Source organism: Histoplasma capsulatum (genome assembly GCF_000150115.1).
Source record: "Histoplasma capsulatum G186AR genomic scaffold supercont2.8, whole genome shotgun sequence".
NCBI classification, from domain to species: Eukaryota; Fungi; Ascomycota; class Eurotiomycetes; order Onygenales; family Ajellomycetaceae; genus Histoplasma; species Histoplasma capsulatum.
This window is the reverse complement of record NW_025544808.1, coordinates 117,777-144,874: the sequence shown is the minus strand read 5'-3', so window position 1 is coordinate 144,874 and position 27,098 is coordinate 117,777. Positions and strand designations below refer to the sequence as shown.

Below are 27,098 nucleotides of genomic sequence, written 5' to 3'. Positions count from 1 at the left end.
GCTCAAGAACCTTCTACTTCACCTTTAAAACAATTAACCCATGAGGAGTTAGATGAGTTTGCAGGTTTCATCAAAGCTTTCAGATCTAACTGTCAAATACCCTACAATAAGGTCATTCTTATGCTGCATCTTCAAATTCATGAGAAATTTCCGACACTGCACGGAACATTGTGACCCCATGCACCCAATGACATGAATGGTGATGAATTGATCCATCGTGATCCACATGGCCGTTGGACAGTCCTCACAGGTGTATGCCAGCCCTGGTGATACATAGGTAAGGGTTAGAGAACGTCCGTGTAGAAGAACCTTGCGACATATTCAACGCTTGAGCAAGCGTAGTAGACCTGCGGAAAAATGGGACTTGCTGCGTGATAACCACTCTTCCCTTTTTGCATTCATATATGGCCATGATATGGAAAATATGCCGCTTGATAATAAGTTCCTGGTATCAGTAACGAAGTAGAAAGGGCCAAAGAAGAGGAGAGAGGTAAAAAGGAAATCAAAGCTGAGAAACTAAATCCCTTAAATCTTTTTTCTTCCCTCTTTTTCTAATAAAAAGCTACGCTAATATATGTATGTCGTATGTAAGTACTAATTAGTGGTTGACCATCCCTCCACCAAAGAACCTCCCTACGTCTCAAGACCCTCTAAACCCCGCTCCCATTAAACCAACCAAATTGCCAAAGTATCAACAAAAATTCAGTTTGCAAACAAAAAAGTAATCAAGGCAACAAGAAACCCCCATTTACAAACTAACCTCAACCCGTCCCTCGGCTCCCGGCGCCCCCTTCTGAAAAGAAGGCAACAAATAGGTAATATCATCCCACGGATGCCTGTACAGGCCCGTGCGCAACCGCTTCTGATCCAGGAAATGCGCAATTAACCCAATGCTCCTACCCAACACAAACAAGCCGTTCAATACGCCCATCGACAGGTAATCTTCAGCCTCCTCTGGTGAGAATGCGCCGCAATTCCGCAGCAGGTCGACGAAGCAGACGGCGACACATCCGTCGACATTGAGAATTAGATTGTCCTTTTTGGACGTCGTGACGGTCTCGACGGCGATGGCGTAGTCGAGGAGTTTGTGGCTGGGAAAGTTTTTGTGGACGAATTCTTTTACGAGTTCGACGCGGAGGTCTGGGTTAGCGCGGGATTTTACTTTGTGGCCAATTCCGGGGACTAGACGTTTTTTTAAATGTTAGTCATGACAGAAACAATTAAAACATGGGGTAGGAGAGGAAAAATGTGACAGGGGGGAGGTGAGTCTCACTTAGTTTATTCTCCTTGCGCATGGTATCGACAAAGTCACGAGGACTGAGACCCTTGTCAAATGCCTTTGTGAACTCCTCCGCGGCACCGTCAAGCGCACCACCGAACCGCGAGCCGATAGTCAGTAGGCCAGACACCAAAGCGCTAATAAGATCCTTGCCTGCTCTTGTAGTGATGATCGTATTCATAGCGCCAGACACGGCAGGGCCGTGGTCGGCTGTCAGCATGAGGACCATCTCCAAGAACTTGCTGGCGTAGTTGGGGAGGCGGCGACGGAACCAAAGGAGCGACATGACTCCGCCGATGCCGATGTCTTCTCGGAACACGTCTGAGATGGGCATGCCAGCGTAAAGCAACTCCTGACCACGGTCGTCGGAGATCGTGGAGATGAAGGCAGCGGGTTTACGGATGAGACCGAGCTCCTGAGCCCATGCGTAGTCGATGGGGATTTTTGGAGGGACAGGCTCTGATTGGGGTACGATGGTGCCCTGCTTGACGAGTTTCTTGTAAACTTCCGCAAGCGTTTGGGGAAGCTCTTCGAAGGTCTCTGGGACGTGGATACCGGCTTCACGCATGCACTTGTTCTTCATGACTGCGGTTTCGAGTTCAGAGTTGGCGGAGGCACCAGCGTGGCCGAATTGAACTTCTGTCTTGAACAAACTTGCGCAGGTCCCAATGGCCCATGCGACGACTGGCTTGGTGATGGTGCCGTCCCGCACGGCCTCGATGACACGGTACTCTTCCACACCACCGACTTCACCAAGAAGCACGAGTATTTTGCATTCTGAGTCTGCCTGGTATCGCAGGAGATGATCGATGAATGTGGTTCCTGGATATCTGTCACCTCCAATGGCGACACCTTCGTAGACACCATCTGTGGTTTGGGAGATGATGTTGTTGAGCTCGTTGGACATGCCTCCAGATTTGGACACATAGCCGACGGAGCCCTTGCGGTAGAGTTTAGAAGCGACAATGTTGTCCATCATGCCGCCAGTGTTGCCAATCTTGAACGCACCGGGTTTGATGCCTCCAACAGTCGCAGGGCCAATGATCGTAATTCCTTTTTCCTTCGCGGCGACCATGATTTCTCGGGCGCGCTATTTACCAAATTAGCTTGATATATTCAGTATAACATTCGACGGAAAAATTGGTGCAGTACTCTTTCGGGGACACCCTCGGCGATGATGGCAATAGACTTGATCTGGGGGTACTGCATCAATTCCATGGTGGAGCTGTATACACTTCGGGACGAGGCAAAGTTGACAACGGTATCGACGTCTGGATGTTTGGCAATGGCCTTCCCGACGGCTTGATAGACGGGGAGTAACGTCTCGCTCGTACCCCAGTACCTGATATAATCAGTCAATTTAATGCCAAAGATTCATATGATATCATGAGTAGGTTCCCGTTCATACATCTTACTAACGAATTGGCCGCCAAAGGTGTAGATAATGCCAGCTACGGAGGGGGTGGTGCGCTTGCAGATGAAATCAAAGTCGAGCATTCCCTGCACAGCACGGGGCTGCATGCCACTACACAGTATTAGCACATGATAAGAATGGCAAAAGTAGCACCAGGCATGGGAATGGGACGTACTATACAAAGCATCGTGTCTTGTTGTGGAAGAGGCTGTGTTCCAGGGGGGTGAAGGGTCTGCTGGGAGCTGCGAAGCGACGGATATTGTCGTTGGCAGAGAGGTTGCCGTTCGAAGTGCTGGCCAGGGGTGCAGCAGAAGGCATGGCTGATGCTGTATCACACTCGTCAGTACAATTACTATTGAGGTAGAGTGCGATGCGTGAAGGGACGTGGTAGAGAGGATTGTGGACGTGGATGCAGCTCCTTATGGACATTTACCTCTGAATTAACTGTTTGCGGGGCACAGGCCACACCTTGGAGGGAAATGCGGAGGGGGGTGATGGAGGCAGCAGACACAGGATAACTCTAGACAGACAGACAGCACTTGCACACTGGATATCGAGCAGAGGGGGTTGAGGAGTGTCAGGGTAGAAAAAGGATCAAGAATCTGAGCTAGAGACAGTCCCTGCCACCGTGATCGTTCGCTGTTGTCGTCGTTGTCGTCGTTGTCGTCGTTGTCGTTGTCGAGGTCGAAGTTGTTGAGGCTTTTGTCTGCGCTGAAGCAAGCGGATTTTCCGTTTTCGGAGCTCGATGGTGCACTAGCCGGGGCGGGTTAGTGCTGCCCCAATGGATGGGGATATGGGCCAGGCCATTGGGGCCAGGTACCCTGCCACCCAGGATTCGGTATGGAGGTACCCGTCGACTGTTGGCCCGCCCATAGGTAGTCAGCAGTTAAAAACACATAGCTGGAGAATAAATACTAGTACATCACACGAATTGTATTGTTTCAATGGCTTGAAATTGGCTCTTGGATAAGATAATAAATAGGCTCTTTCTTGCTGATGAATTTCCCAACGCCTTTGTCTGCAACTGCAAATAATCCCAGTTTTGCGGTGAGGCCAAAGGATCCTTCTGAACTAGCATAGTCTAGTTCCCGCACCAGGGATAGAATATTACCATAATATCCCCCCCCATAGCCGTGTAGCTGCGTTAGTTTGCACTGTTGTACTGATCTTGGTCTTGTTGTTTTCTTTTTTTCTTTTTTTTTTTCTTGGTTTGTTCCTTGTCCCAACAACCCCGAGAAGCTCGCAATTCGCAAACAGCGCCAGTCTCGATCCGCCTTAGTCAATCTCAGCTCAATCCAAACCTACAACTCCTCTCCGCCTTCAGATCCTCAACCTTTGTGTGATATCTTCCCGTTCACGTTCTGTTTCGCTTCACAATTCTATTCCTCCATCGCTGCAGTTACCTCATATTCCGCCATATCATAACCCTACTGCGATGTCGGCCAAGTCAATCCTCGAGGCTGATGGCAAGGCCATTCTCAACTACCACCTCACGAGAAGCAAAGTCATTAAGCCCTCCCCTCTGTCGCCTCCTCAAACTCACAACCCCCCTCCAAAGCTCGCCTCCCTCTACTTCCCGGAAGACTCCTCCGTCGAAGCTGTCCTCGACCAGGCTGAGAGCACCTATCCCTGGCTTCTCGCAAAGGACGTCCGCCTCGTCGCGAAACCAGACCAATTGATCAAACGGCGGGGAAAGAGTGGGCTTTTGGCTCTGAATAAGACATGGCCGGAGGCCAGAGCTTGGATTGCTGAGCGTGCTGGCAAAGAACAGAAAGTAGAGACTGTCACCGGTGTTCTCAGACAGTTCCTCGTGGAGCCATTTGTACCCCATCCCCAAGAAACAGAATATTATATCAACATTAACTCTGTGCGAGAGGTAAGCAACATGTGTATCCACTCTCAAATTAAATGAGACAAAAGAGAACAGGGGAACACGTCAATTAGCTAACTAACTACAGGGTGACTGGATACTATTCACCCACGAAGGAGGCGTGGACGTGGGGGACGTCGACGCCAAAGCTGAGAAACTACTCATCCCCGTCGACCTCAAGAACTATCCCTCCAACGACGAAATCGCCGCAACCCTCCTAAGCAAAATCCCCCAGGGCCTTCACAATGTGCTGGTCGACTTCATCACCCGCCTCTACGCTGTCTACGTCGACTGCCAATTCACCTACCTCGAAATAAACCCCCTCGTCGTCATCCCTAATGCCTCAAAGACCTCCGCTGCAGTCCATTTCCTCGACCTCGCCGCAAAATTAGACCAAACCGCTGAATTCGAATGCGGCACCAAATGGGCCATGGCCCGCTCCCCCGCTGCGCTTGGCACCCCAAATGCACCCAGGACAGACGGAAAAGTAACCATCGACGCTGGCCCGCCCATGGAATTCCCCGCCCCCTTCGGTCGCGAACTTAGCAAGGAAGAAAAATTCATCGCGGACATGGACGCAAAGACAGGCGCCTCGCTCAAACTCACCGTCCTCAACGCCAATGGCCGCATCTGGACCCTCGTCGCCGGCGGCGGTGCCTCCGTCGTCTACGCCGATGCGATCGCCTCCGCCGGCTTTGTGGCGGACCTGGCCAACTACGGCGAATACTCCGGGGCCCCCACCGAGACGCAGACGTTCAACTACGCGCGCACGATCCTGGACCTGATGCTGCGCGCCCCCATGCATCCGCAGGGCAAAGTGCTGTTTATTGGCGGTGGCATTGCGAACTTCACCAACGTCGCGTCGACGTTCAAGGGCGTTATTCGCGCGCTAAGGGAGGTGGCGTCCATCCTTGTGGAGCATAAAGTGCAGATCTGGGTGAGGCGGGCCGGCCCCAATTATCAGGAGGGCCTGAAGAACATCAAGGCCGTTGGCGAGGAGTTGGGTCTTGATATGCATGTTTACGGGCCGGAGATGCATGTTAGCGGCATTGTGCCGTTGGCGTTGTTGGGGAAGAAGACGGACGTTAAGGAATTTGGGACGGCGTAGTGGTGGTGGTGGTGGTGGTGTCCGTGTGTGACTTTTGTGTGTTTTTCTTCGACCTTGGTCTCCCCACCCTCTAAATCTACTTTTCTAGAAAAATTTAATGCTTTTCATGTGGTTTCCCGGTGCAGGGATGATTGGTTGATTGATTAATATATAGATAGATGAATGGATGGATGGATGGATGGATGAGGCTGGATGCAAGGGAATCGGAGCTTAACTTCACCGGGCATGAAATGAGATGGACAACGACAAAATAATACGTACATGAGCAAAAATAAATATACACAACACAGAACATATTAGCGCGCGCGACATGGGAATGAAAACCTTCAAAGAATTGCTTGTTTGCCGTTGGTGATATCTCCGGTGCCTATCTCCCTCCTTCAATTGGAAAAGCAGCCTCCACAAGGGGCATTGTATTCTATTTCACCTGATTCAGGGGGGAATAAGCAGCAGCAGTAGTTTCGGTCTCTTCACCGACCCAATCACACACCCCGCCTTCGCAACTCCTCATGGAACTGCCTGGTGGATTTGCCAAGATCTCCCAGGTAGAACCAACGTGAAGGGGGATAAACAATTATGCCCTCCGCCATTCGGATTGTTTTCGCGGTGTATGATGAACGGAAACATCAGAAGCGAGAGAGAAATAATCTCACTCTCTGATCACAACCAACTCTGAGCGAATGGTTAGCTTTTACCAGTCTCTGGCATGCAACTAGAGAAAAGTCATTGGGACAGGTAGGCTGGCAGGCTTGAGGAAGATAGATATCCAAGCTTCGGAACTGTTTCCAATCCTGATAGACACTTCGCGCTTCGCAAACGTCCCACCACGGCATGCATGCTGAAGGAAATGAGCGGCGGCTGGATAACCCCTGAAGAGCTATGCTTTGCACTTGAGCAGACTGTATCTGATAGTTACTGGGTTGTATCTATGATAAGGGATTGACTGGTTGGTGATATCATTATTATGGGGTCGACACCCAACTTCTCAGGGGGCTTTTAGGTGTCAAGCCCCTGAACAAGTGATTTATTTAACCTCCACCGTAAAAAGCTTCTGCGAATAAATTCAACTCTCCCACGCGAGGACTGGAGTTTGGAACTCGGCCTGCTCGTCCATACTTTTACCATTTGCAATTCCGAACCGCGCAGGGGCATCCTGTTTGAATATCATACACCAATGCTGTGGAGCAGAAGATCGTCCGGTGAGGTGTCTGAAGTGTTCTCTGGTATTTGGCAGATGCATACTCCGTAGACCTTTTCACATCTATACGTGCACATGGAAATATGTGCAAACCTTACCTTCTGCAGCTGTGCTCTCGAAATCTCAAATCTTCAGCCATTGTTTGAGATTGTGCTCAACAGGAATCTTTGGCGAAGGGCATGGTTTTGTCTCCCATCTTGTGAGTTACCATGTCTGTTGGCAGTTTCCATAGGTCTCTCATTCAGTATAACTATACTCAACTGCTGATTATACCAATTTGCCTCAGATCCTTAATAGGGCATTCATTACCGACTGTTGCTGCGAAGCATGACGTCACTGATGCCAGAAGTTATTCATGGATGTTTTCATCTTAAGTTCAATATGTGTTCATCAATCCCAGAGTGGCTCCTCTACGGAGTATTCATGCTGATACTTATCACTGAGGAAAATGCCATCTATTGACGCTGCTGCGCCTATAGGTGCCACCAGGCAAGGGATCGTTGTGCGATTCTTTGTAGTTGAAGTCAGCCACCAGCCAGTGTTAAGTGTATGCAACTGAGCAACTGCAAACAGCCTCAGGAGAGGGGAGAAGGATAATCGGGCACAGAGCCCTGGGAATCGAAGCACAACCTTTGGTACAATGCTGGTATTCCATTCGCGACTTGTCTGAGGCGCGCTTCACACATACAGCGTATGTGAGCAAGTTTCCACACTGCAGAACGACACAGTCGCTCCATCATGGATTCGAGCTGGCTTTCAGGCAAAACAGCCGACCATGTTAACACCGCCCACATTCGGCGCATTGTGTGACCAGAGGACCGTAGTTTTCAAGTTGCTTTGAGGCGATCAAAAGAATCATATAAAGATCAAGAGCTCCTGAAATAATGAAAATGGTTTCTTCCATGGTTTACAAATCATTCTGCCCATCTCTTCAGAACTGGTGACTTCTCCATCTTCACAGGTTATCACGATGAAGGCCTTCATTTCTTTGACAAGTTTTGCTCTTGCTTTCTTTCCCCCGTTCTCATCTGCAGTTTTGCCGAATCAAAGTTCGAACCTCGACTTTTCCCCATTCGGCCTTTTCGCCATTAGCCCTCGAGGCTTCATACCTAAAATCCAGGGCAAGCTTCAGATTGTGAGCGATGCTGTGGTGATTGGGCCGGCTCAAGGTGCTAGGGATTTTACAGCTGTGAGAGCTCCTCTATCTCCTCCATAATTTCCTTTCCCCTATCCTTCTCCTACGAATGCGCACCCAGGGAGGGGCGGCAGGGGGGGCGTCGATATTCTAACAGAAGAGGAGAAAGTATATCTACCCACTCCCGAAGGGCGAAATGAAGATCAGTGGTGGCGAAGATGGGCGCTTCTTCTTGGACCCCGGTAGCCATCATCCTACACCAGGGTACCATACCCTCAAATTTGGCCATACGAGCAGCGCCCAGAGCAGCTCCCATGGCTTTTTTATTACGAATACCGGTTGTGGTCCGCATTGTGGCGGGCCACAACTCGTACATGATGCGGCGGACAACGGCGATGGCACCCCGGGGAATTGGCTTGCGTACCCTCTCGACGGAGCCAATGGCAAGAGCGGATACTCGATTCATTGGGCTCCTGGAGGGCCATTCCCGGAGGGCCATAAGCTCATTTACTTGATGTGTGAGCCTGCCCCACAATGAAATTCTTCTTAGATCTTGTTCGTCGACATGTGAATTTCGACGATTGTGGAATGCGGTACTTCGTTGAGAGGAAAAGGGGATGGATAATTGCACACGGCCGATAGTCACTGAATTTTTATAGGTATAGTGAAAACAGGGCATTGCATATAAAAACACTGCTCTTTGCTGTGCTTTTATATCAAGGTATAGAGATATCAGTATCATAGAGTCCTCATACTCTAATATCTCTTACTATAATATGATGTACTAGAGTATGATAGCATGACTAATTGAGCAGGGGCGATTGGGTCTTCTTTCTTCCACATAAGGGCATGGGGATGTACTTTGCTAAAGTTTGCTATTGATCAATTCAACGAGAAACTTGTGTCATAGATAGACCTTTTTGTAACTATGCGAAGCTTGCTATTGGACTGCCTTCGCACTTAACCAGTTGTCTGACCAATTTATCAAACGGTAGACCGAAAACCTTATCGAAAATCTTATCAAACTAAAGTTTTAACTCTAGACAAAAGGGAATTACGCACTGATCACTCTCATCACCTTCGATAAAGATCATCTCTAGTTTGTGTTTAGTCTCACCACGATCATGGTCTGTAATGATACCATCATTGAGTAAAGACTCCAACACATTGAAGACCCACTGCTGGCAGCCCTCAGTGGTAGGTTTCATTATCAACTGCCTGGGAACCAACTACCGCATGATAGCCTTTGATATCATCAATATCCACCACCAAGGTATTCTCAGCATGGCGATCAGTATTTTCTGGACGGCTGGAGAGTTCTTGATACTGTAATAGACCCGGGTTCTGACAACTTGAAACACCAAGTGAGAGTCCCCTTCCTCAAGGCACAGAGCTCAATGATACATTCCTAGGGTCTGCCGGGGTTTATATACGGTGATGTAAAGAATTGCCATTCTATATAATTCTAGAGTGGAAGCTCAGAGTCTACTATTATAATAAATCTTATATGAAAAAGTATAGATATTGAATATAATAAATAGAGATGATAGGCATATGAATGTACTGTATATAGACTACCAGTGATATGATAGCTATCGATGATATGATAGTAGTATCTGTTCCATGCAGATGACATGTAATGCAATGTTTTCACTATACCTATAAAAATTTATGTGCAATTTTCCCATCCCCGAGGAAAATGATCAATTCGCATCCAAGTCTTTTTGTTTCCTCATACTTCAAATTTTGGCTTCTCCTTTATATCGATTTACTTCTTTCGGAAGAACAACGTCGTACACGAGGGCGATGGGCACTGTCAAAAAAAGGGATCTTTCCTGTTACCCATGTTTCCTTCGTCTCCAAGTATCAATGCCAACAAGGATCGTTGAGACCCTGTTTCTCAATATCTATACTCACCATACGGAGTATGCAGTGAACACCATCGCACATACAAAGGCCTTGGCTCAAACGGTTATCCCATCGTCAAGCAACCGATGGTCTCAGGTGATGTCATTTCATACAAAGCATACCCTGTCGAAGGCAACAATAACGTTTCTATAACTTGTGGAACGCGCGTACATATTCCCCCCTCTATGGCTGCGAATATCGACAGATGCTGCATGTATCGATACATCTCTGGCGCCATGCGAGATATCCCGACGTCTAAATAAGCCCACCTACGGAGTATATCTATAATCTGCGGCAATCCGTGCCTCTTACAGGGTTGACATTTTTAGCACTACTCAGACAAAAAAAAAAAAAAAAAAAAAAAAATGGACCCAATTCTCGAGCGCCCGAGGTGACTGCCGAGTTATCGGGTGTGACCGTGCCCTGGCAATGAGCTGTGTAATAAATAATAACCCATGGAGTTAAGTCCATAATTCGCACAGAAAGGTAGTGATGCTTTTGCGACGAGAATTTGAACAACGAACGCGGGAGATGAAAGGTGACACATAGCGCTAGAGATTTGACTGATTTGACTTTCTCATCGCGCGCTTGATCCCCTACGTATGAAGTTAATATAGGCAGGAAAGGAGTCTTCGCTGATGTAGCCTAAATAGGTATCAGACGTTTGATGAATTCGCCAGCGCGATAGAAATATCTCTTTCAATCAGTGCTCACTAGAACTCCGCTCTCCTCCTCTTTAGAATCTACATGCTTCTATCTAACATCATATCTAGTTAGCTCAAGTGGTAGATTTGGTGAAGCTTGACTATTTAGAATAACGATAGAATTATAAGCTTGGTTGATAAGTTATATGTCAAATAGCGAAGCAGAACCTCGGTTAAGTAGGGGTTGTTATAACACACTCACCAATCAACGGTCAACGTCTCAGCTGAGGTATTAGCAAGGCGACCCCCTTATATAATGATGAGCTACTGGGGAAAGAACCAAAGAAAATCCACTGGACAAAAGTGAAATCCCCCGAAGCTTGACAATCTCCGGAGAACGAATTGGATTGTAGGGGAGATATCATTCGCCGTCCCCATCAGGCCTTCATGGACGCCGGCAAAAATTGAACTGCGCACCGTGATTACAGGGTGGTATGGGGGGAGGGGGGGAACAACCTTGGCACCGTGAACCCGTCAGCAACAGTCAAAGAAGTTTCAGATCTCTCCATTATTCCTTGATTTTGATGGTTCCGCTCGGAGGCGGTTCAACTTTGCTGGGAATAGGAATAAGAGGTAATGGTCATATCGGCTAATTTTTCAAAGAGTGCATGCTATTGCCAAGAATCTTACGAATAACCGGGGATTCATGGCTGAGAAGAAGAGGTCCTGATTTTCTTATTTTATAATCTGACAGCTGAAAGACAACAACCCAGCATCATTATCATCCTCGTTAACGACAACTACCTGATTGACTGATTACCGCAGTCCGGAAAGAAGCAAAATAAGTGGCACTAAGAATCATTATTGATGTAATCGTTATTCTTTCCATTGCGCTTGTTTCTTACCCTCCTCTAGTGCACCCTGCGCTATTGACGCAGAATTGGCTCCAATGGAACGGGCAAATAAAACGGGCGAGGTACTCGGAGTGCATATGTACAGGTACGGTACAAATATTTCCAGAACCAAGAAATAAGGCGTAAAAATAAGTAGAAGGAATGTAGAGAAAGTATACAAGTCGCAATTGGGGGTGTGATACGATGGATTTTGGCCACAAGTGGATTAGAAAAGCAAAAGGCGGAAAAAACCTTGACATTAAGTTGCTTTTTGCACCAATGGGAACCGAGGAGAAAAAAAAAAAAAGGTGGTATATATATTAGGCCAAAAATGGATTTTTCTCTGCCCGAAAGCAATTGTTGATGTGTAGAGCGTAATACGAGCAAAATATCTTTATACATACTCGGACAACAGTCCAGTGGGGGAGAGGGGGGGAATTAGAGCAGTTTTAAAGGCAAAAAGAAAAAAAAAAAAACAAAAAACGTAGCTAAACTGCGGCCAGTACAACGATGATAGATTAAACCCGGCGATAGACAGAAATCCAACATTCACATCCATCCGATAGTTATCGATGATGTGCCTGGGATCCCAAGTATAATTTACAGGTAAGCAGCAAGGGCAAGGAGGGCGGCAGCAATGCCTCCAATGTTGGCATTGAGGTTGGAGCCAGCGCCCGGAGCAGGTGGGACAGTGCCCGTAGGGGTAGGGATGGTGTAAGCACCGGTACCGGTGGGTTTTTGGGTCTGGCCTTCAGTCGCGCTTGGGGTTGTAACTGGGGCAGACTCGGTTGGATATGGGGTGGGGGTTCCGGTGGCAGACTCGGTGGGGGCACCTGTTGGCTGCGCAGAGCTGCCTGTGGCGGAGCCAGTGCCAACGGGGGGAAGTACGATGGGGACACCAGCTGCGGAGCATTGGGAGACGACGAGGTTGGAGACGGCTAAACAGGAACGTTAGATGAAAGAATATCCAGTCGGGCCAGAAGGAATAGATTTTATGTTTATTTTTTAATTCTTTCCCCTCAACTTACAGGCTTGGTCTTGCGGTGGACAGGCGGCCTCAACGCAAGGGGTGATCTTTGCTGGAAGGCTTGGCACCTTGCAGTGGCAGGCGAAGTCGGTTACGCTTGAGCAACCATCGCTACCGAGGGCTTCGGCGAAGCATTGAAACTATTAACCCGGTCAGTTTCTGGATGCTTTTCCAGTGTTCAGAATTGAATTCGACATACGGCGCACGGAGGAATGTCAGGGAGCTGAGCATTGGCGAGGCTGGCCGCAACGAGGGCGATGAGAGCGTGGGAGAACTGCATCTTGGAAAATATATTAAAAGGTCTATATAGACAAAAGTGAAAAACCTTTGTTTGTTGGAATATGCTATAATATAAAACGACCGGCTTGATTGAAGCAGAAAAAGAGTGTTCGAGAATGAGGAGATTAAAAAAAAAAAAAAAAAAAGACTGAAAAAGGGGACGCGGAACGCCTCTTATACTTGGGCATTGGCGGGTTCTGTCTCTGAGGGCTTGGGCTTAGTCACATGCAACGGACTCGGCTATGTTGCCAACCCAGCCAAGATATCAAACAACAATGACCATGCTACGCACCGCTAGCCGGTCGCCGCCCCACAGCTAAGGGTGACAACAAAACTGGGAATTTGGAAATTTGGAACGCGGCCTGCGACTGGGAGGAGCAGAGAATTTCGGCCTGTGGAGCTGCCGCTGGCCGTGGCGAATCATTGTTTGACGCCAATCGATATTTTGGGCCCTGCAGGGAAAAATTGTGCCCCTTCTGGTGATCACCAATGGAGCTTGGTTTCTCTTGTCAGTTTTGTCGATGTTTTCGTGAATTGTGCTCAAGGGGTCCTTTGAGCTGATAGTACCGGATTCTGTCAGTTCCCAAAATACACCTTGATGCTTGCATTCAAATACAGTGCAACGGAGACGCATGGATTCCAAAAAAAAAAAAAAAAAAAAGGGAACGACTGAGCACGGCTGAGCACAGAGAAATAGAATGGTCAACGGCAATTCCTCCAAACTAACCCTCCGCAGCTGCACCTTATTCCATTCGGGGTTCAGTGAGATTTTGCTATGTAATTTGCAAAAGAAGAGGAGCTTCTCTCCGAAGAGTTTCATCAGGATTTTGGTGTCCAATTTCCCCCCAGAGTCTGGCAGGGGATCCCCCAGCCAAAAATGATTGGCGCTCCAAGGGCCAATGGTTCGTACTCTTTTGATTCGTCAAGTTTTGCCAGAGATCCTTGACAATCTCTCCGTTGATCAATGATCGTTCTGGCCGAAGCGTGTTAGCTTCGGAAGAGCCTACCACAGATGCAAGTGCTTCAGGGTCGCGCAGAGGTAAAACCACGGGGCGTTGCAGCTTGCAGGTCCCAATCTCCATTCGCGGAGAACGTCGCCACATATTCGTTGCCTTGATTTCCTCTGTAGCTAGGAGCATATCTCTCGAATAGTCGTACGAGGAGAGCAACGAGGATGAAGAATCGCAATTTTCGTTCCCGGTGAACAAAATGTTAATATGATGTACTGTGCATGTACAGTACATTACAAGTGACAGTGCATGGACAGATCAAGAATTTTAATCGAGCTGATCATATTTCAATACATCAATAACTTCCCAGCTCTGGGGAATGTTTTATTTTTATTTTGTCTGCACACGCAACGGGTGGCTGGCATTATTGGACCACTGAATGAGGAAGTGGTTTCGTTGGCTCAGTCCGCCACTGGCCTGGATCCCGTCTGGCCATGCTGTCCAACCCCGCAGCTCGAAAAGCATTACGACAGCAACGCCAACATACGGGGCTTGGGTCATTTTAGTTACATTTGGCCTGGGCCAATGAATCTTCGTGCGATATCAACAGTAATGTGTTGATAGACCTCAGAGTAGCAAAAGAACAAAAGGCGAAATTTGCCAACGCGGCCATGAATCAGTCTTAGGGGACAAACACAGCTACAGAAGGGTTTAAGCACTTCCGTGGCCAAGAAGGAGGAAAGCGACCAATGCCATATCAAAATCTGTTGAATATGACAATACAGTGGATGGAAATATTGTTTGGGGTGACACGGTTGTAGTCTCAGACGGCGGCTGAGGCGATAATACTTTTGGGCAGCCTGGCAGAATCTTCTCTGGAATGGCATCAGGATCAATAACTGGGCTGTGGCGGCTTTATCGAAGTCCACATCTAAACCTCATCCCGCTAGGAACCGAGTTTTCGCAGCAAGTTCCACAAAATCGGATAGGCTCATGCCTGGTTTATTTTCTTGATGTATCTTTACTCCCATATTGGCCTCGACGGAGCCCGTGCCTATATATTTCATCATCGCTATGGATTGCTGGAGAGGGATAAACGTGTCAAGTTCCGAAGGATGCGATTTCACTTCCATTTTCAGGCCCTGTGCTAAAGTACGTCGCTCGAACGTCTTCCTATCTCGCGACGACGATTTCCAAACTCAGGTCGAGCTTTAAGGTCTCGCGCGAGGGTTATCGACGAGGCTCTCTTCTCTCAAGACTACCTGTAGAAAATCTATACTTGCGTATTAGCGTAGAGCGAATTTAGTCCCGAAGTTGAAAATCCATTTTGAATCTCTTTGGGGAGGGGGGTGGAGGGCTGGTGGCGGGGGAAGGGGAATGGAATGTTTGATATCAGCCTACGTCCTGAGGGAAACGGAGGTTGCAGCGGGGTCCAGGCCAGCGGCGGCGTGGTTAGCTGCCATGTCACATAAAGAAAGACACATTGAAAGGAACCGGGGTGAAAGGTTGGGTATCTGATGACGATCATTGTTTGATTGAAGAAACAATTGACCGAGGAGAGTTCGAGAAGATCCGTACGTTCGCCGAACCTTTTTAACTTGCCACCAACTGTGGGAACGGAACCACCATACTAGTAATACTTAAAAGTACTAGCAGTACTATCTCATTATCGAAATATTACAAAAAGCAGAGAGAAGCTCAAATTGACACTCAGTATTGAACAGTACCTCAGATTATGAAGAAACTTTTTAATTCCTAGTACTTATTATGCCAACGTCACATGATATGGGATGTAGCAGTAGTCTGGAGTCCCTCGTACTTAATTCTTCACAGAAACACACCCAGCTGTCCAGCTGGCCACATGGAGGAGGAATATCTGGACTTTGTTTGCTGGAAAGAAAGGATTACAGCAGATCCACACATATCCATCTTACTTTTCCATCCTTGAAGGGCCCTGTGCCAGAGAACGGGTCTATATTTAGCAAACTTCAACATCGGGAAGATAAGAACTCACGAACTGAGAGAGTGTGAAAGTTACATGATTAGGAAAATGACTAGTTAGGAAAAGATTTGGCTTACGTTGTATTCTCCCATGTGTAGCTATATTTATCTACTCTTCAGCTTGCACATATCAGAAAGTCTGGGGACTCCGGCGGAGGAGATTTTGGTGCATTCCATCGTCAGATTTCCCAATTCGCTGGCACACGGTGGATTCAATCGTTCATCCCGATGGCTTTTCGTCAGCTTTGAATGTTGAAGTATCCAGATACATAAGTAGGGATTTATCCTCCTTTTTCTGGGGGAAAAGAGCTCCGGGATTAATTTCTCCACTTTCCCCCTTTCGTCCCTGGATTCCTTGCATTCGCATTCACCCATGGAGCGTTTTGAGCCTTGACCTGTTCCTATAGAGGTGCTAGAACCGCGGCTTTAATCGAAGACATCGGCTGCATGAACCTCTCAACAACGCCAATGAATACCCTTGACCATAATAAAGATGTGCCACCGCCGTGTGCTGGAGTGAAAGGATGCCCCTGCTCTACGCAGTATTCCAGTTGTTGAAATTCAATCTCTCCACGAGGGGGTTATTTCCACAGATGCTCCGACAAGTAGCGGGGCTTTGTGAAAAATGATACATATAACCTCTTTGTTTTATCCGCAGCCCTTTGGCATCCGTATTTCGCGAGAAGCAAGGGAGGAATTCTCCAGACATATTTCTGCTAATATTCTTCTCTATCCAGCCCTTCTATACTTACTCTGTTGGGACTCCAGCAATCCAGGGAATAATGCAAAATCGGTTGAACATGGCTGGCCACACAGCAGACATCCCTAAGAACAACAAGGATATCCTATCCCGCTTAGGCCAGACGATCGTGGGGAGGAGAGTTTCGCGACAGTTGACGGCGCATTCCGACTGGGGCCCCGGTACAACTTGTGGATTTCATCCTTGAAATGCTCACTGAAATCCTTTGGAAAATTGAGATCGGCATCATCCGGCAATTCTTTTCTCGAAGATGCTGGGTTAGAAAACTAGAAAAAGGGGTTATTTGGGGGATAAGTGGGAGATATTGGCGCTTCTGAAGCTGGGGAAAGAAAAGTAAAACCTGCTGGCATGGCTTCAATGTTGAGCCTCTTATCCACTGCCGAAAAACAATGCACTGGATCATCTGTACGGTCATCAGCAAGAGCATGGCTGAGAGCGAAAGAATGGCCGTTGGGTTGGAAGATCCCGAGAGTTAGCTATATCAAATGCTGTGGTGGACATGGAGCCAGCTCGGGAGTAACGCATTATATCGCCCTGATTTTTGTATATCCGTATCCACAACAAATATCAGAATGCCACCAAAAGCATTTGGAATCTCAATTCACAGTGAGTTGCTCTGGTCAATAAATGTAGCATACATCATTTATCCTATACTCAATTGACGAGGTGATTCTAGGCCCACATGTGGGATTTTGTGACATCCCGAGAAAGATAAGTTATCGTCTAAGCGCATATGATATATTAATTCCGAATATCACAAGCATATCTTGCAGGTTAATTTCTGTTATTGGATCGATATAGCGAAATGTAGATATGTCGATGTTGTGGGGCCATTTCCGAATACACTCCCATGTGTTGCTCATCCCATATCACTGGCTTTACTTAGCGTGAACAGATATCACTTTTCGAAATAACCCACTCGACGACAACAGATCGGCTGAAATAGTTGCGAATTAAAGGTGAAAACTTCAGTGTTGTTATAGATAGACTGCATTGCATGTAAGAAAGACGCCGGACTTCCCCAATTCCATAATCCCCATATCATATCAGACTCCGGAAGAACAACAAAGCTTTCGAGGGGACTAAAATAACGAAAGGCGCAGACGTAGAAGAGGAGCTAAAGGTTAACTCCGAAACGAACAAAATCAGCAATACGCAATCGCGAGAAAAACGCAAATATGCGTTGACCTCCACGCCTGGGATTGAAAGGTCAAGCAGCAAACCACTCAGCCAGCTTATACCATGTCCTACGACATCAATTCGTCAATATATGCCTTCTCATTCGCAATGCCCTTCGCCTCATCCTTCAGCAGCACAGCAAGGACCTCGATGGGTGGATTCAGGTTGAGCATCTGCGCTCGCCTCCAGCGCTTTAGTCGTGCAATCCCGATACAGGGCTATGTGTTTGTATTTGTCCCAGTTAGTCGAATTTACGCAGGACGTCGAAAATCCTCTGGGTTGAGATTATGTGTTATAACGTACCCCATATTGATTAGACAGATCGAAATGTCGTAGGATCTTCTCGTGAACCGTCAGGTGCTCTTGATGTACTATCATGGCAGTGGCAGGCAGGTCATTAGTTAGCATTCTTCCAATGCACAGCTAGATAGATCTAGAAAATGCAGGAGGCCCAAAAAAAAAAAAAAAAAAAAAAAAAAAATCAAAAACGAAATGGAGCAAAACTCACCCCTCGGCGCAAGCCTCCCTGCTTCCTCGTTCTCCCAATATTTCCTTATATCCTCCTCCGTCAGCTCCTCCGCCCGCCTATCCTCCTCGGATTTCCGCAGCCGTAATTCAACCCTCGCCTGCTCAGCAATGATATTTTCACTCCGCGACGATGACGCAACGGGCTTTTGCTCCGACTCGATCTCAGCGGGACACTGGACATTGGCTTTTGGAGATGGTGGTTCAACAGCGGGAGAGGTTACGGATACCGGTGATACTGAACCAGAAGCGCCCCGCCGGCGAAGCTCTCCGGCTGGAGAGCTGACATCTGTCGTTTTCTTACCCTTTTTGCCGGCGAGTGATGAAGAGATTGTTGTGGGCTTGGAGACTTTGTGTTGAGCGCCGAAGGAGAGGGTGGATTGATTTGAGTTGCCGGAGCGGCGGCGGGTGGTTGCTGGCATTGTAAATATGTGTATATAAGTGTATTTATATATAATTTAAATTATATGAAACGGCTCTACGGTGATAGGTGGAATTGAGGGATTGTGGGAAATAGTTGGGATATTTTGTCTCGACTCCAATGGATGTCTTCTGTCGAACTCTTGTTTTCGGAGGAGCAAATGTTGGTTGCAGCCTACCGGGCTCGTATCCATTGCCGTCTGTCTGGTTGCACAGGCAACCAGCCCAACTCCATTTCAACAAGGCCCACGAACGCATTCAGATGCTACGCATACTACTAGTATCAATGAAAAACTCACTCCAAGAAACTAGAACGATGAGATACAGAGTGTTGCTGTACGAAAACCCCGAAAATCATATCCATATGTTGCTTGCGATCTGATAACATTGCTCTAACTAATGGTTATGACGCCACCAGCCTCTGTACCAGCTCTGCCCCTTACTTATTTATATCCAGGCACATCAGTATTCTTCAGGACATGTGCCACAACTTCAACCATCTCAACCACCTTCTCCTCCTCCAGTCTCTTCCCGACCAGTTGCAGTGAAACAGGGGCTCCATGGTAGAACTCAGGATCATAATCCGCCTGTATCATTTCATCTCTTGAATCCAGCGGTACCCAGCCCTCACCGCGTGGATGATCGATCGACTTGTCTGCATAGGTTACCGGGAATGTACAAGCGCAATAATCTACATGGTTATTAGCTACTTTTCCTGATACTGTATCTTTCTTAGGAGAAAAAGGGGAGATCCCAAGTTCTCCGCTTACCCAGCAAATTCACGAATCCAGTATATCCGATATAGTCCACCGACTCCCCCTGACCTAGACGGGGCGCACCTGAGGGGGCAACTGGGGCAATTATAGCATCAATGGGCCCGCCCGAATCTGTCCTCGTTGCCATCCACCGGTCGAGGAAATCCTTTTGGAGCTGGTTTCGCTCCACGATCATCCGCCGCAATTTCGCGGGATCTAACTTTTCAGTCTTGTTCTTGTATGCGCTGAAAGCCCGCTCCATGGAGCCGAACAGTGGCTCCTTGTATTCTTCTAATAATGGCATGATAGCATCAGATCCTAATTCATCAAAGGATTCGTTGAGCAGTGAAACGATCTCCCTGTGGCCAATTGGTTCCCTGGAGCAGAGAGTCGTTAGCTTTGGCGTGCCAGTGACAATGCTAGGTATACGTGTACCAAAGCCACTCACCAGGTTATCACATCATGTCCCGCAGCCTTCAAGGCGTTGCTAACGGTCGCCAACGCCCGCTCTACGGGTGGATGGCAAGTTATCACCCCGTCACTAGGTCCAAGGATACCAAATCGTAGCTTACGCCCCTTTGGCTGAATAACGTCCTTTCGCCATGGCATGGGTATGATCTTCGGGTCCAGGTTCCAGGGCGCAGCGGTCTCGGAGAGAACCGATTCACAAAACAACTTGACGGCGCCGAGTGAACTGGACATCGGCCCGCAGACAGCATATACGAAGTCCTGGCCGGCTATACTAGGCCTACCTCCTAAAGTCGAGAAGCGTCCGAATGATGGCTTGAGGCCATAGAGCTGGCAGAAAGCGCTTGGGATGCGGATGCTACCGGCAATATCTGTTCCAACGCCCAACGGTGACGCTTTCATTGCGAGAAGAGCTCCCTCACCACCACTGGATCCTCCTGGAGTTAGCCCCTTGTGGATAGGGTTTCTGGTTTCGCCCCAGACCCGATTAGTAGTTTCTCCCATCATCATAGCTGTGGGGACGTTGGTTTTCACGTAAAAGACTGCACCCAGGTCTCGAAGCATGGTTACGAGGACGGAGTCCTTCTCGGTGGGAACGTTCGCATGCACCGCCATACCGATTGATGATGGATGAGGACAAGTGACAAAATTGTCTTTCAGAGATAGCGGCAAACCGTGGAGTGGTCCTAGGACAGACCCAGTGCGTTCCAGGTATTCATCGAGATACTTTGCCCTCTCCAGGCCTTCATTGAACAGGACTTCCGTTACACAGTTCGTCTAAGAATAGGATATTAGTATTTTTTTTTTTTTTTTTGCAAGGGTAAAGCTTATCGCTGGTATGATCAACGTACAAGTTTTTGCGCAATCACAGTCGCCCGGCAGAATGCATTTGTTACATCGACGGAGGTCAACTTTCTCTCTCTTATCTTTTGCAGAAGGGTTTCGGCATCGGAATCGACGATTTCTAGTTCCTCCGGTGAAAGGAGTCCCGAGGTTTTTGGGAACGATCTCAGGTCTTGAGGCAGGCTGTCCTCTGCAATATCAGTGAGCGGGAAGAAGGCCGACAGCGAGTCATTTCGCCGTTTCTGCACGATAGCTGAGATTTCCTTATATGTTTGGCCCATTTTTGATTCCAACGAAATCCAGTAGTTAGTTACTTAGTAGTTAACGCGGGATGAAATATGTTTCTTATCAAGCAGACAAGCCATGTCCTTTTGTATATAAAGATTGCCGGAAAGGGACTGAGGGGCAATTGGTGGGTGGGACAGGTAACAAGGCTTGCTCGGATGACCAGCTGCAGAACGTGGCGCAATCTTTTCGGGATTGTATTGTATATGTCCCTCGAATGAGCGTTGCTCGATAGAAGCCGAAATCATTACCGCAATATAGGATCTAAAATAACCTCGGGCATGGCACAACCAAGATCATTCTGAGGAAAAACTTCGGGATCAGTTCCAAGGCAAAATGCCGATTCGACACCAGGACTGAGGAAACAAGGCGAGAAACTTACTCTGAGCGGATCAGAACCACGGGACGGCAGAGGTTATTCTTCTTATATTTACGCAATCAAACTTAAATATCTGGGAATCATAGCGCTGGACATATCTGCATCAAGCTTGATGGCGGAGAAACGCATATTCCTTGCAACTATTGTTGTATTTAGTTCCACATTTAGTTCCACAGAGAAAGCTTACTATAAAAAATTGCGTATAAGGCGTAGAACAAGGCTGCGAGAGATGCAGATGCACGCTGCATATGGTAACAAGATGTTTGGGCTCCAATGTGGCCAGGATGTGAAATCCATCTATATCGTTTCCTGGTTGAATGAATAAAGCTACCCTTGGGAGATTCCTCGTAGTTATTAACTAACTAGTTAACTATTTAATTTACCATACATTTTGCCAGTGGAACAAGCAATTAACTAGTAGTTATATACTAGGATTGATGGAAGTGGAAGGTTGGTTCATAGTAAATGTTTTTATAGGCGTGGTCACGTGGCTTTCTAGCGGGATGCGGAACAACTTCCACCCAACATCACATCATCGCATATGGAGTAACTAGTTAACTGCTGCGAATATAGTTACCTTAGACCACTGGAAGGTTAGACTGATACCAGCAAGCATGTTATCTTAAATTCATCCCATACGCACCCACAACTCCCCTCATCCGCCGTCATGAGCAACAAATCCCTGGAGCAAGCTCTTGCGAACCTCCTTCCCACCCATGCCGAAGCTCTCCCCCCGGAGCTCGTCAAACACGCTGCAAGCCTCCTCGCACAGTCACGCACGTATGGAAGTAGTTTGAAGCCCGAAGAAGAAATTGCTAGGCCGTATGTTTGCGCGGAGATTGCTTGCAAACGGTGGGTTGATTTTTTTCTTTTTTCCCCTTCAAATCGAAAACGAAATTCCGCAAACCATATATCATCAATCACTGGCTAATTAAGCGGGCATTACAATCAATATCTCTTGTGTAGATTAAGAAAATCTCTCAAACTTCCCTCTCCCCTGGGCAGACCCCCATGCCCACCCCGCGTATACAAGAAGATTTACACATACCTCGAGCAGGCGTTACTGAAATCCTCAAAAACCACTTCCTCTGCACCAAATACCCCAAAGAAACCCATAGGCACATCCTCATCTCTGCGGACACCATCGAAAAATAATTCTCTAGCTGTAACGACCGCGCCGAATGGCTCACCGCTCAAGCGCCCTCTTCCTACAACGCCGCCTCAGAGAGCAGCGAGAGATCATAATAGGACAAAGGTAGCCCTACGCGGAAAGGGTTCCAATGGCATTTCCAGCCACAGTTCAGTGAAAGATGCCCCATCGTGGACAATGCCACTTATTCGACGGATATGTAAAACATCAGCCACGCCTATAGCTAGCTCAGCATCCCCCACGCGCCCTTCATTTTCGACCGGTTTGCCGCCACATATCTTCGCGGGGGTCTCCTCGATTCTCTCGTATATTTCTGAAACGGAGCCGCAGCGAGGTAAAAATCAAACGCAATTCCTCTCCCCGCTTATCGCGTCAACGAAACCGACAGCCGGAATGCACGAACCTGGCTCCAATGATGACAAAATTTACAGAGATAGAATCACTACATTGATTGTGGCTGTATATTTTGTCGTACTCACTCGTATGCATCGGGGTATTGCACAGTCCTCAACCTCCTCATTCCTTCCACCAGATGAGAATTGGGATGTGGATACGTATATGGAAATGGCTGCTGCAGCGCTGACGGTTGTCGGTCTGGAAGGGAAAACATATGTTAACGATGTGGATGTGTGGCTATCTATTATTATGACGCAGAACTGGACGGTGGGAACGGAGTGGTTTGACAACATACCCAGTCCCTCGAAAGGCGGCGAAGGTGTGAAAGGGAATCGGGGCGAGGGATTGGCAAAAAGAGCGGGAAATGGAAATGACGACGACGACGATGAAATTGTTAGCCCCCAAAAAAGGAGGGTAATCCGGCGGCAAAATCAGCAGCGAGGCGAAAATCGGGATGCGAAGGCACAGGGTGGTTTGCAGCCTGGCCTAGGCACCATGATGCAGGATCGTCTCAATTGGTTGAGCGAGGATATGAGGGAAGACTATCTAGAGTGGAAAGAAGGGGTTATGAAGAGGATACATGCCATTGAAAAAGGGATGGCTGCTTCATAGAAGAAGGCTTATTCAGGCAGTTTGTGGGGTGATTTTTTTTCAATATGACGTAAATGTATAGAAATGATACCCCCTTCCCGGCTTTCTTAACTGGCGTAAATGTTTAGGAACACATTATTATATAGATAAATGCATATGATTCTCGGCATCAATAATCTGTATTACATCTAGCAGGAGCTGTTAGGAAGCCACGTAACGCCGTCTTTGATCCAATTGCCATGTCATCTACAAACCGCGAATCCAATCCCAGAAACCGAAGAAACGCCAAAGGACTTTGGGAATTAAAATAAAAAGTAGGCTTGGCACGATTCTCGCCACATGGAAAACAAAGCCAAGTCTTTTTCCTGGCGAGCACCTGGAAAATCAGTACCAAATGCTCCTTGTACGATGGTGTGGGATAGTCTCCTTCCCCTCCCCTTCCATCTCCTTTATCGAATCATACAGCATGAAATCAATCAACACCGCATTGACACCCAATGGATACGCCTCATTTTTCTCTTCTTTTTCCTCCTCCTCCTCTTCCTCCTCCTCAGCATCGGCACTCACCACCTCCCCTTTCTCATCATCCCCCACATCCCCCTCACCTCCTGCACCCCTCACAGAAACAGATCCCGACGCCGCCACAGACCCGGACGCCGTCATGAGCTGCGGCGTCAGCTCCGCATACATACCCGGTCGTGCCATTTTGGCATGCTGCTTCTCAATCTCGCGGCGGATCAGCTCGATGCACCAGATGCTCGTGCCGCGTAGCTCGGTTTCCCATCTGTGTCCACTTGGCAGTAGTTTGCGCTTGCGGATGTGCGTTTCTAGCGGTGGGGAATAGAGCAGGCAGCCGAGGGTGTGTAGCATTTGGGGGATTCGGTAATCTTGAACAATAGCATTACCATAAGTATGAAAATTATGAGGAAAGTGGAGATGCAAAACAGGAAAGATATATGTATATATATATAAGCATACCTGCGAACATTGTGAGTTTATCAATATCATGGAATTTCCCGTAGGATTTGCCACGGAAACAGGCCCAGAGGTCTGCGACCAGGATCTGGGCGCGCTTGTAGAAGCGCACTTCCTTCCCCTCGAACCGCGTCCTGTCTCTGAAGCAGGGGAAGTTATCTGCAATCAGATTTACGAGTACTGCGGCAGAGCCGTTGGCTTCTTCAATGCAGGATGTGAAGCTACAGCGGTATTTCTGGGGGGCGGAATTAGGCTGATATCCCAAATAAGAAAAGGGCAAATAATTGCGCAGGTATGAATACTATGAACACTCACATCGTAGAGAATTTTCCCGGCCTCACGAAGACAATCTAGCCGTTCTTGGAACATGGGGATTTCCTCATCCGTTGCAGACCGGAAGACATGGCGCAAAACCTCCTCTGTGCATTCGTCTTCATTCTGCCAGAAATCCGAGCTCGTGATTGGGATCTCTGATAGTCTCAGCTACATGTCCTGGATACGCATATCAAAATTGTTACAGCAGAAACAAGGAGGGATGAAAAGTTGCCCATACCTTCATCGAGAGCTCTCTGCAACGCAGCCACCAGACTCCAATATCCTTTCCACCTATTCCCTCGATACTCGATGGCAAACTGCTTCGCCTCATCCGCCTCATCCGACCAGAAGCTAAAATTCAACAAATCCATCGTGAAGATAAAATCAACCGTGTTTGCATCCTTGGCCTGCGGGTGCAGTTCATGCTCTGCCCACTTCTTCGTAGAATACCTCTTCTTCTGCATCAGCTGCCAGATGGTCTCTGCTGCGGCCTTGGTTTTGAAAGGGTCTAAGGCCACATCGACGGAGTTGTCGAAGACATGTTGGGCGCCTGCAAGGACTTTTGTATCGAAGGAAGGCCCTGATTTTGCTTGGCGGCCGAGTCCGAGGGACTGACGGAGCAACTCCAGCAGCTCGGGGTCTGCTTCGTCGTCCGACATGCTGCTGATTTCTTGTGGTTTCTTTTATGTCTACCGGGCCACCTTTGTCGGTAATCCTAGGTACTAGTATTTTCCACAATGGCAGGGAAATCGGAAAACAAAACAAATCTGGAAAACGAAATTTCTGTCTACGTTTTTGATGTCATCAGGAATATTGTCTGATAAATGTAGTGTTCCTGTATGTGGTTTTCCCTAGGATAGACCGCCGTTTCAGTGAGGGGCATTTATGTAATACTGCACTGCTGAAGCACAGAAGAAGGGAAAGAATTGGTCTCACGAACTTGAAAAACCATAAAAAAGTACAGGTGTGTGAATTGATAAATGCAGCGGTTCTCGAACCTGGTACAATGTTATCAATGCCGATATCAAATTGAGAATGTAGAAAGCTCGTGAACCCACATAGACATCCACGGTGAAAATGAAAAAAAACATGCCTTGTAATTGGATATTACATAAGGGACACCAGAGTAGCCACCATACTGTAAATAGTTAGTCCGATGTAGTGTGGATCAAGTACCTCTTGTGGATCTCGTTCTGTTTGTTCTTTTCAAACATTTGCTTCCTGGAGAAATTGAGCATCGTGGAGCGCGAATCAAAACTCCCGCGACTGATTCTCCTCTCGTATGTTCTTGAAAGTTTGCTGATGTTAGGTGCCTCCTGAACGTCCGACTCTATTCCTGCAGCATGCTGACTCTGTAGCGAGCGGTCGAACACAGCATCCGTATTCACAACGGCAAACTGACCGTGCTTGTGCGAATGAGAAATGTTTCTTAGCTTAGTGGGAAATACCTTCATGTTGATAGGAGCTTGCTGTGGTAGAGCTTACTACGAACAAGTTGGCGCCATGGACATATCCTATTGAAATTCAACATCAGGCGGGTCCTTATATGAGCGTGAATGTGTTTAGTTCCCGACGCTTGGAACACCAATGAGTGTCCAAGAAGTCGACGACGAGATTACACTTATGTACATTGTGAACGACTTATCAACTACGATCCCTCAATGACTGAGAAGTGGACAAATCATCTCAATAACTCCTGCTCGTATTGGAAATCGTAACCCACTCATCTTCCGCTGGATTTAATCCTTCGGGCGGCTGGCACTATACAGCTCATCTTCCGGATAACAATAACTCGCTGTGCCCTAGGAATACTGATAACCATTGTCATTTCTAGTCTTAGAAAACCCGGAGATACAAAATGACGTTCGATCCACACATTGATGCCTCAAATGAAGCAGAAGAATCCTCTCATGAGACAGAAACACTTATATCCTATAATGACCAAACGCCGGATGAGGTACCAGTGAAATTTATACGAGGAAATAATATATTATTACTTTAAGTAGATCGTACGATCCTGGTGAATTTATGGTACTGACCAACTGCCACATTATGTTGACGATTCTAGTAGCTTTTTGTCCTTTTAAATCCTGTCGTCATGTAGTAAAGAATTAGAGAGTATGAGAATTGCTTCAGCAAAGAAGAAATAAAAGGAAACAAAGAATGAAGACATTAAAAGAGGAGATATTTTGACATTGATACCCACGTTGTAGGCTGCATGATGCATCAGGTGAATTGGAGATGGGATCCAATAACAGGGATAAAAGCGATCTCAAAGAGGGACCGCAGAGAAATGTGTTGAAGTGAATGGATATATCCCTGCTGTGTTCTAAATATATTATATGTTCTGT

General features: G+C 47.4%; 11 protein-coding genes across 11 annotated transcripts; 3 read left to right on the top strand and 8 right to left on the bottom strand.

Annotated features, from left to right (window-relative positions):
* Positions 1-502: 502 nt before the first annotated feature.
* Positions 503-3,566, bottom strand: HCBG_05842 (ATP-citrate synthase subunit 1; the record flags this gene model as incomplete). Its single annotated transcript, XM_045432891.1, has 7 exons — positions 503-1,182; positions 1,274-2,369; positions 2,432-2,621; positions 2,688-2,804; positions 2,869-3,019; positions 3,241-3,446; positions 3,514-3,566. 7 exons carry the CDS (start codon positions 3,564-3,566, stop codon positions 749-751), a joined length of 2,247 nt encoding a protein of 748 aa, XP_045286059.1.
* A 362-nt stretch (positions 3,567-3,928) lies between these two features.
* Positions 3,929-5,671, top strand: HCBG_05841 (ATP-citrate-lyase; the record flags this gene model as incomplete). Its single annotated transcript, XM_045432890.1, has 2 exons — positions 3,929-4,569; positions 4,652-5,671. The coding sequence occupies 2 exons, from the start codon at positions 4,129-4,131 to the stop codon at positions 5,669-5,671; spliced, it is 1,461 nt and encodes a 486-aa protein (XP_045286058.1).
* Positions 5,672-7,893: 2,222 nt separating this feature from the next.
* Positions 7,894-8,503, bottom strand: HCBG_05840 (uncharacterized protein; the record flags this gene model as incomplete). Its single annotated transcript, XM_045432889.1, has 2 exons — positions 7,894-7,978; positions 8,187-8,503. 2 exons carry the CDS (start codon positions 8,501-8,503, stop codon positions 7,894-7,896), a joined length of 402 nt encoding a protein of 133 aa, XP_045286057.1.
* A 3,512-nt stretch (positions 8,504-12,015) lies between these two features.
* HCBG_05839 (proline-rich antigen) lies at positions 12,016-12,902 on the bottom strand (the record flags this gene model as incomplete). The annotated part of the gene is made up of 3 exons (XM_045432888.1): positions 12,016-12,387; positions 12,478-12,616; positions 12,676-12,902. 3 exons carry the CDS (start codon positions 12,754-12,756, stop codon positions 12,050-12,052), a joined length of 558 nt encoding a protein of 185 aa, XP_045286056.1.
* Positions 12,903-13,528: 626 nt separating this feature from the next.
* On the bottom strand, positions 13,529-13,894 carry HCBG_05838 (uncharacterized protein; the record flags this gene model as incomplete). The annotated part of the gene is made up of 1 exon (XM_045432887.1): positions 13,529-13,894. One exon carries the CDS (start codon positions 13,892-13,894, stop codon positions 13,529-13,531), a length of 366 nt encoding a protein of 121 aa, XP_045286055.1.
* Positions 13,895-15,472: 1,578 nt separating this feature from the next.
* HCBG_05837 (uncharacterized protein) lies at positions 15,473-16,653 on the top strand (the record flags this gene model as incomplete). The annotated part of the gene is made up of 4 exons (XM_045432886.1): positions 15,473-15,730; positions 15,806-15,912; positions 16,114-16,212; positions 16,365-16,653. 4 exons carry the CDS (start codon positions 15,473-15,475, stop codon positions 16,651-16,653), a joined length of 753 nt encoding a protein of 250 aa, XP_045286054.1.
* A 1,060-nt stretch (positions 16,654-17,713) lies between these two features.
* On the bottom strand, positions 17,714-18,592 carry HCBG_05836 (uncharacterized protein; the record flags this gene model as incomplete). Its single annotated transcript, XM_045432885.1, has 3 exons — positions 17,714-17,863; positions 17,949-18,016; positions 18,154-18,592. The coding sequence occupies 3 exons, from the start codon at positions 18,590-18,592 to the stop codon at positions 17,714-17,716; spliced, it is 657 nt and encodes a 218-aa protein (XP_045286053.1).
* A 441-nt stretch (positions 18,593-19,033) lies between these two features.
* Positions 19,034-20,937, bottom strand: HCBG_05835 (acetamidase; the record flags this gene model as incomplete). Its single annotated transcript, XM_045432884.1, has 4 exons — positions 19,034-19,281; positions 19,361-19,722; positions 19,794-20,590; positions 20,665-20,937. 4 exons carry the CDS (start codon positions 20,935-20,937, stop codon positions 19,034-19,036), a joined length of 1,680 nt encoding a protein of 559 aa, XP_045286052.1.
* A 1,050-nt stretch (positions 20,938-21,987) lies between these two features.
* Positions 21,988-23,478, top strand: HCBG_05834 (uncharacterized protein; the record flags this gene model as incomplete). Its single annotated transcript, XM_045432883.1, has 2 exons — positions 21,988-22,142; positions 22,287-23,478. 2 exons carry the CDS (start codon positions 21,988-21,990, stop codon positions 23,476-23,478), a joined length of 1,347 nt encoding a protein of 448 aa, XP_045286051.1.
* A 258-nt stretch (positions 23,479-23,736) lies between these two features.
* Positions 23,737-25,742, bottom strand: HCBG_05833 (uncharacterized protein; the record flags this gene model as incomplete). The annotated part of the gene is made up of 5 exons (XM_045432882.1): positions 23,737-24,344; positions 24,436-24,667; positions 24,748-24,902; positions 24,986-25,598; positions 25,688-25,742. The coding sequence occupies 4 exons, from the start codon at positions 25,404-25,406 to the stop codon at positions 23,842-23,844; spliced, it is 1,311 nt and encodes a 436-aa protein (XP_045286050.1).
* A 112-nt stretch (positions 25,743-25,854) lies between these two features.
* HCBG_05832 (uncharacterized protein) lies at positions 25,855-26,201 on the bottom strand (the record flags this gene model as incomplete). Its single annotated transcript, XM_045432881.1, has 2 exons — positions 25,855-25,885; positions 25,924-26,201. The coding sequence occupies 2 exons, from the start codon at positions 26,199-26,201 to the stop codon at positions 25,855-25,857; spliced, it is 309 nt and encodes a 102-aa protein (XP_045286049.1).
* Positions 26,202-27,098: the final 897 nt, after the last annotated feature.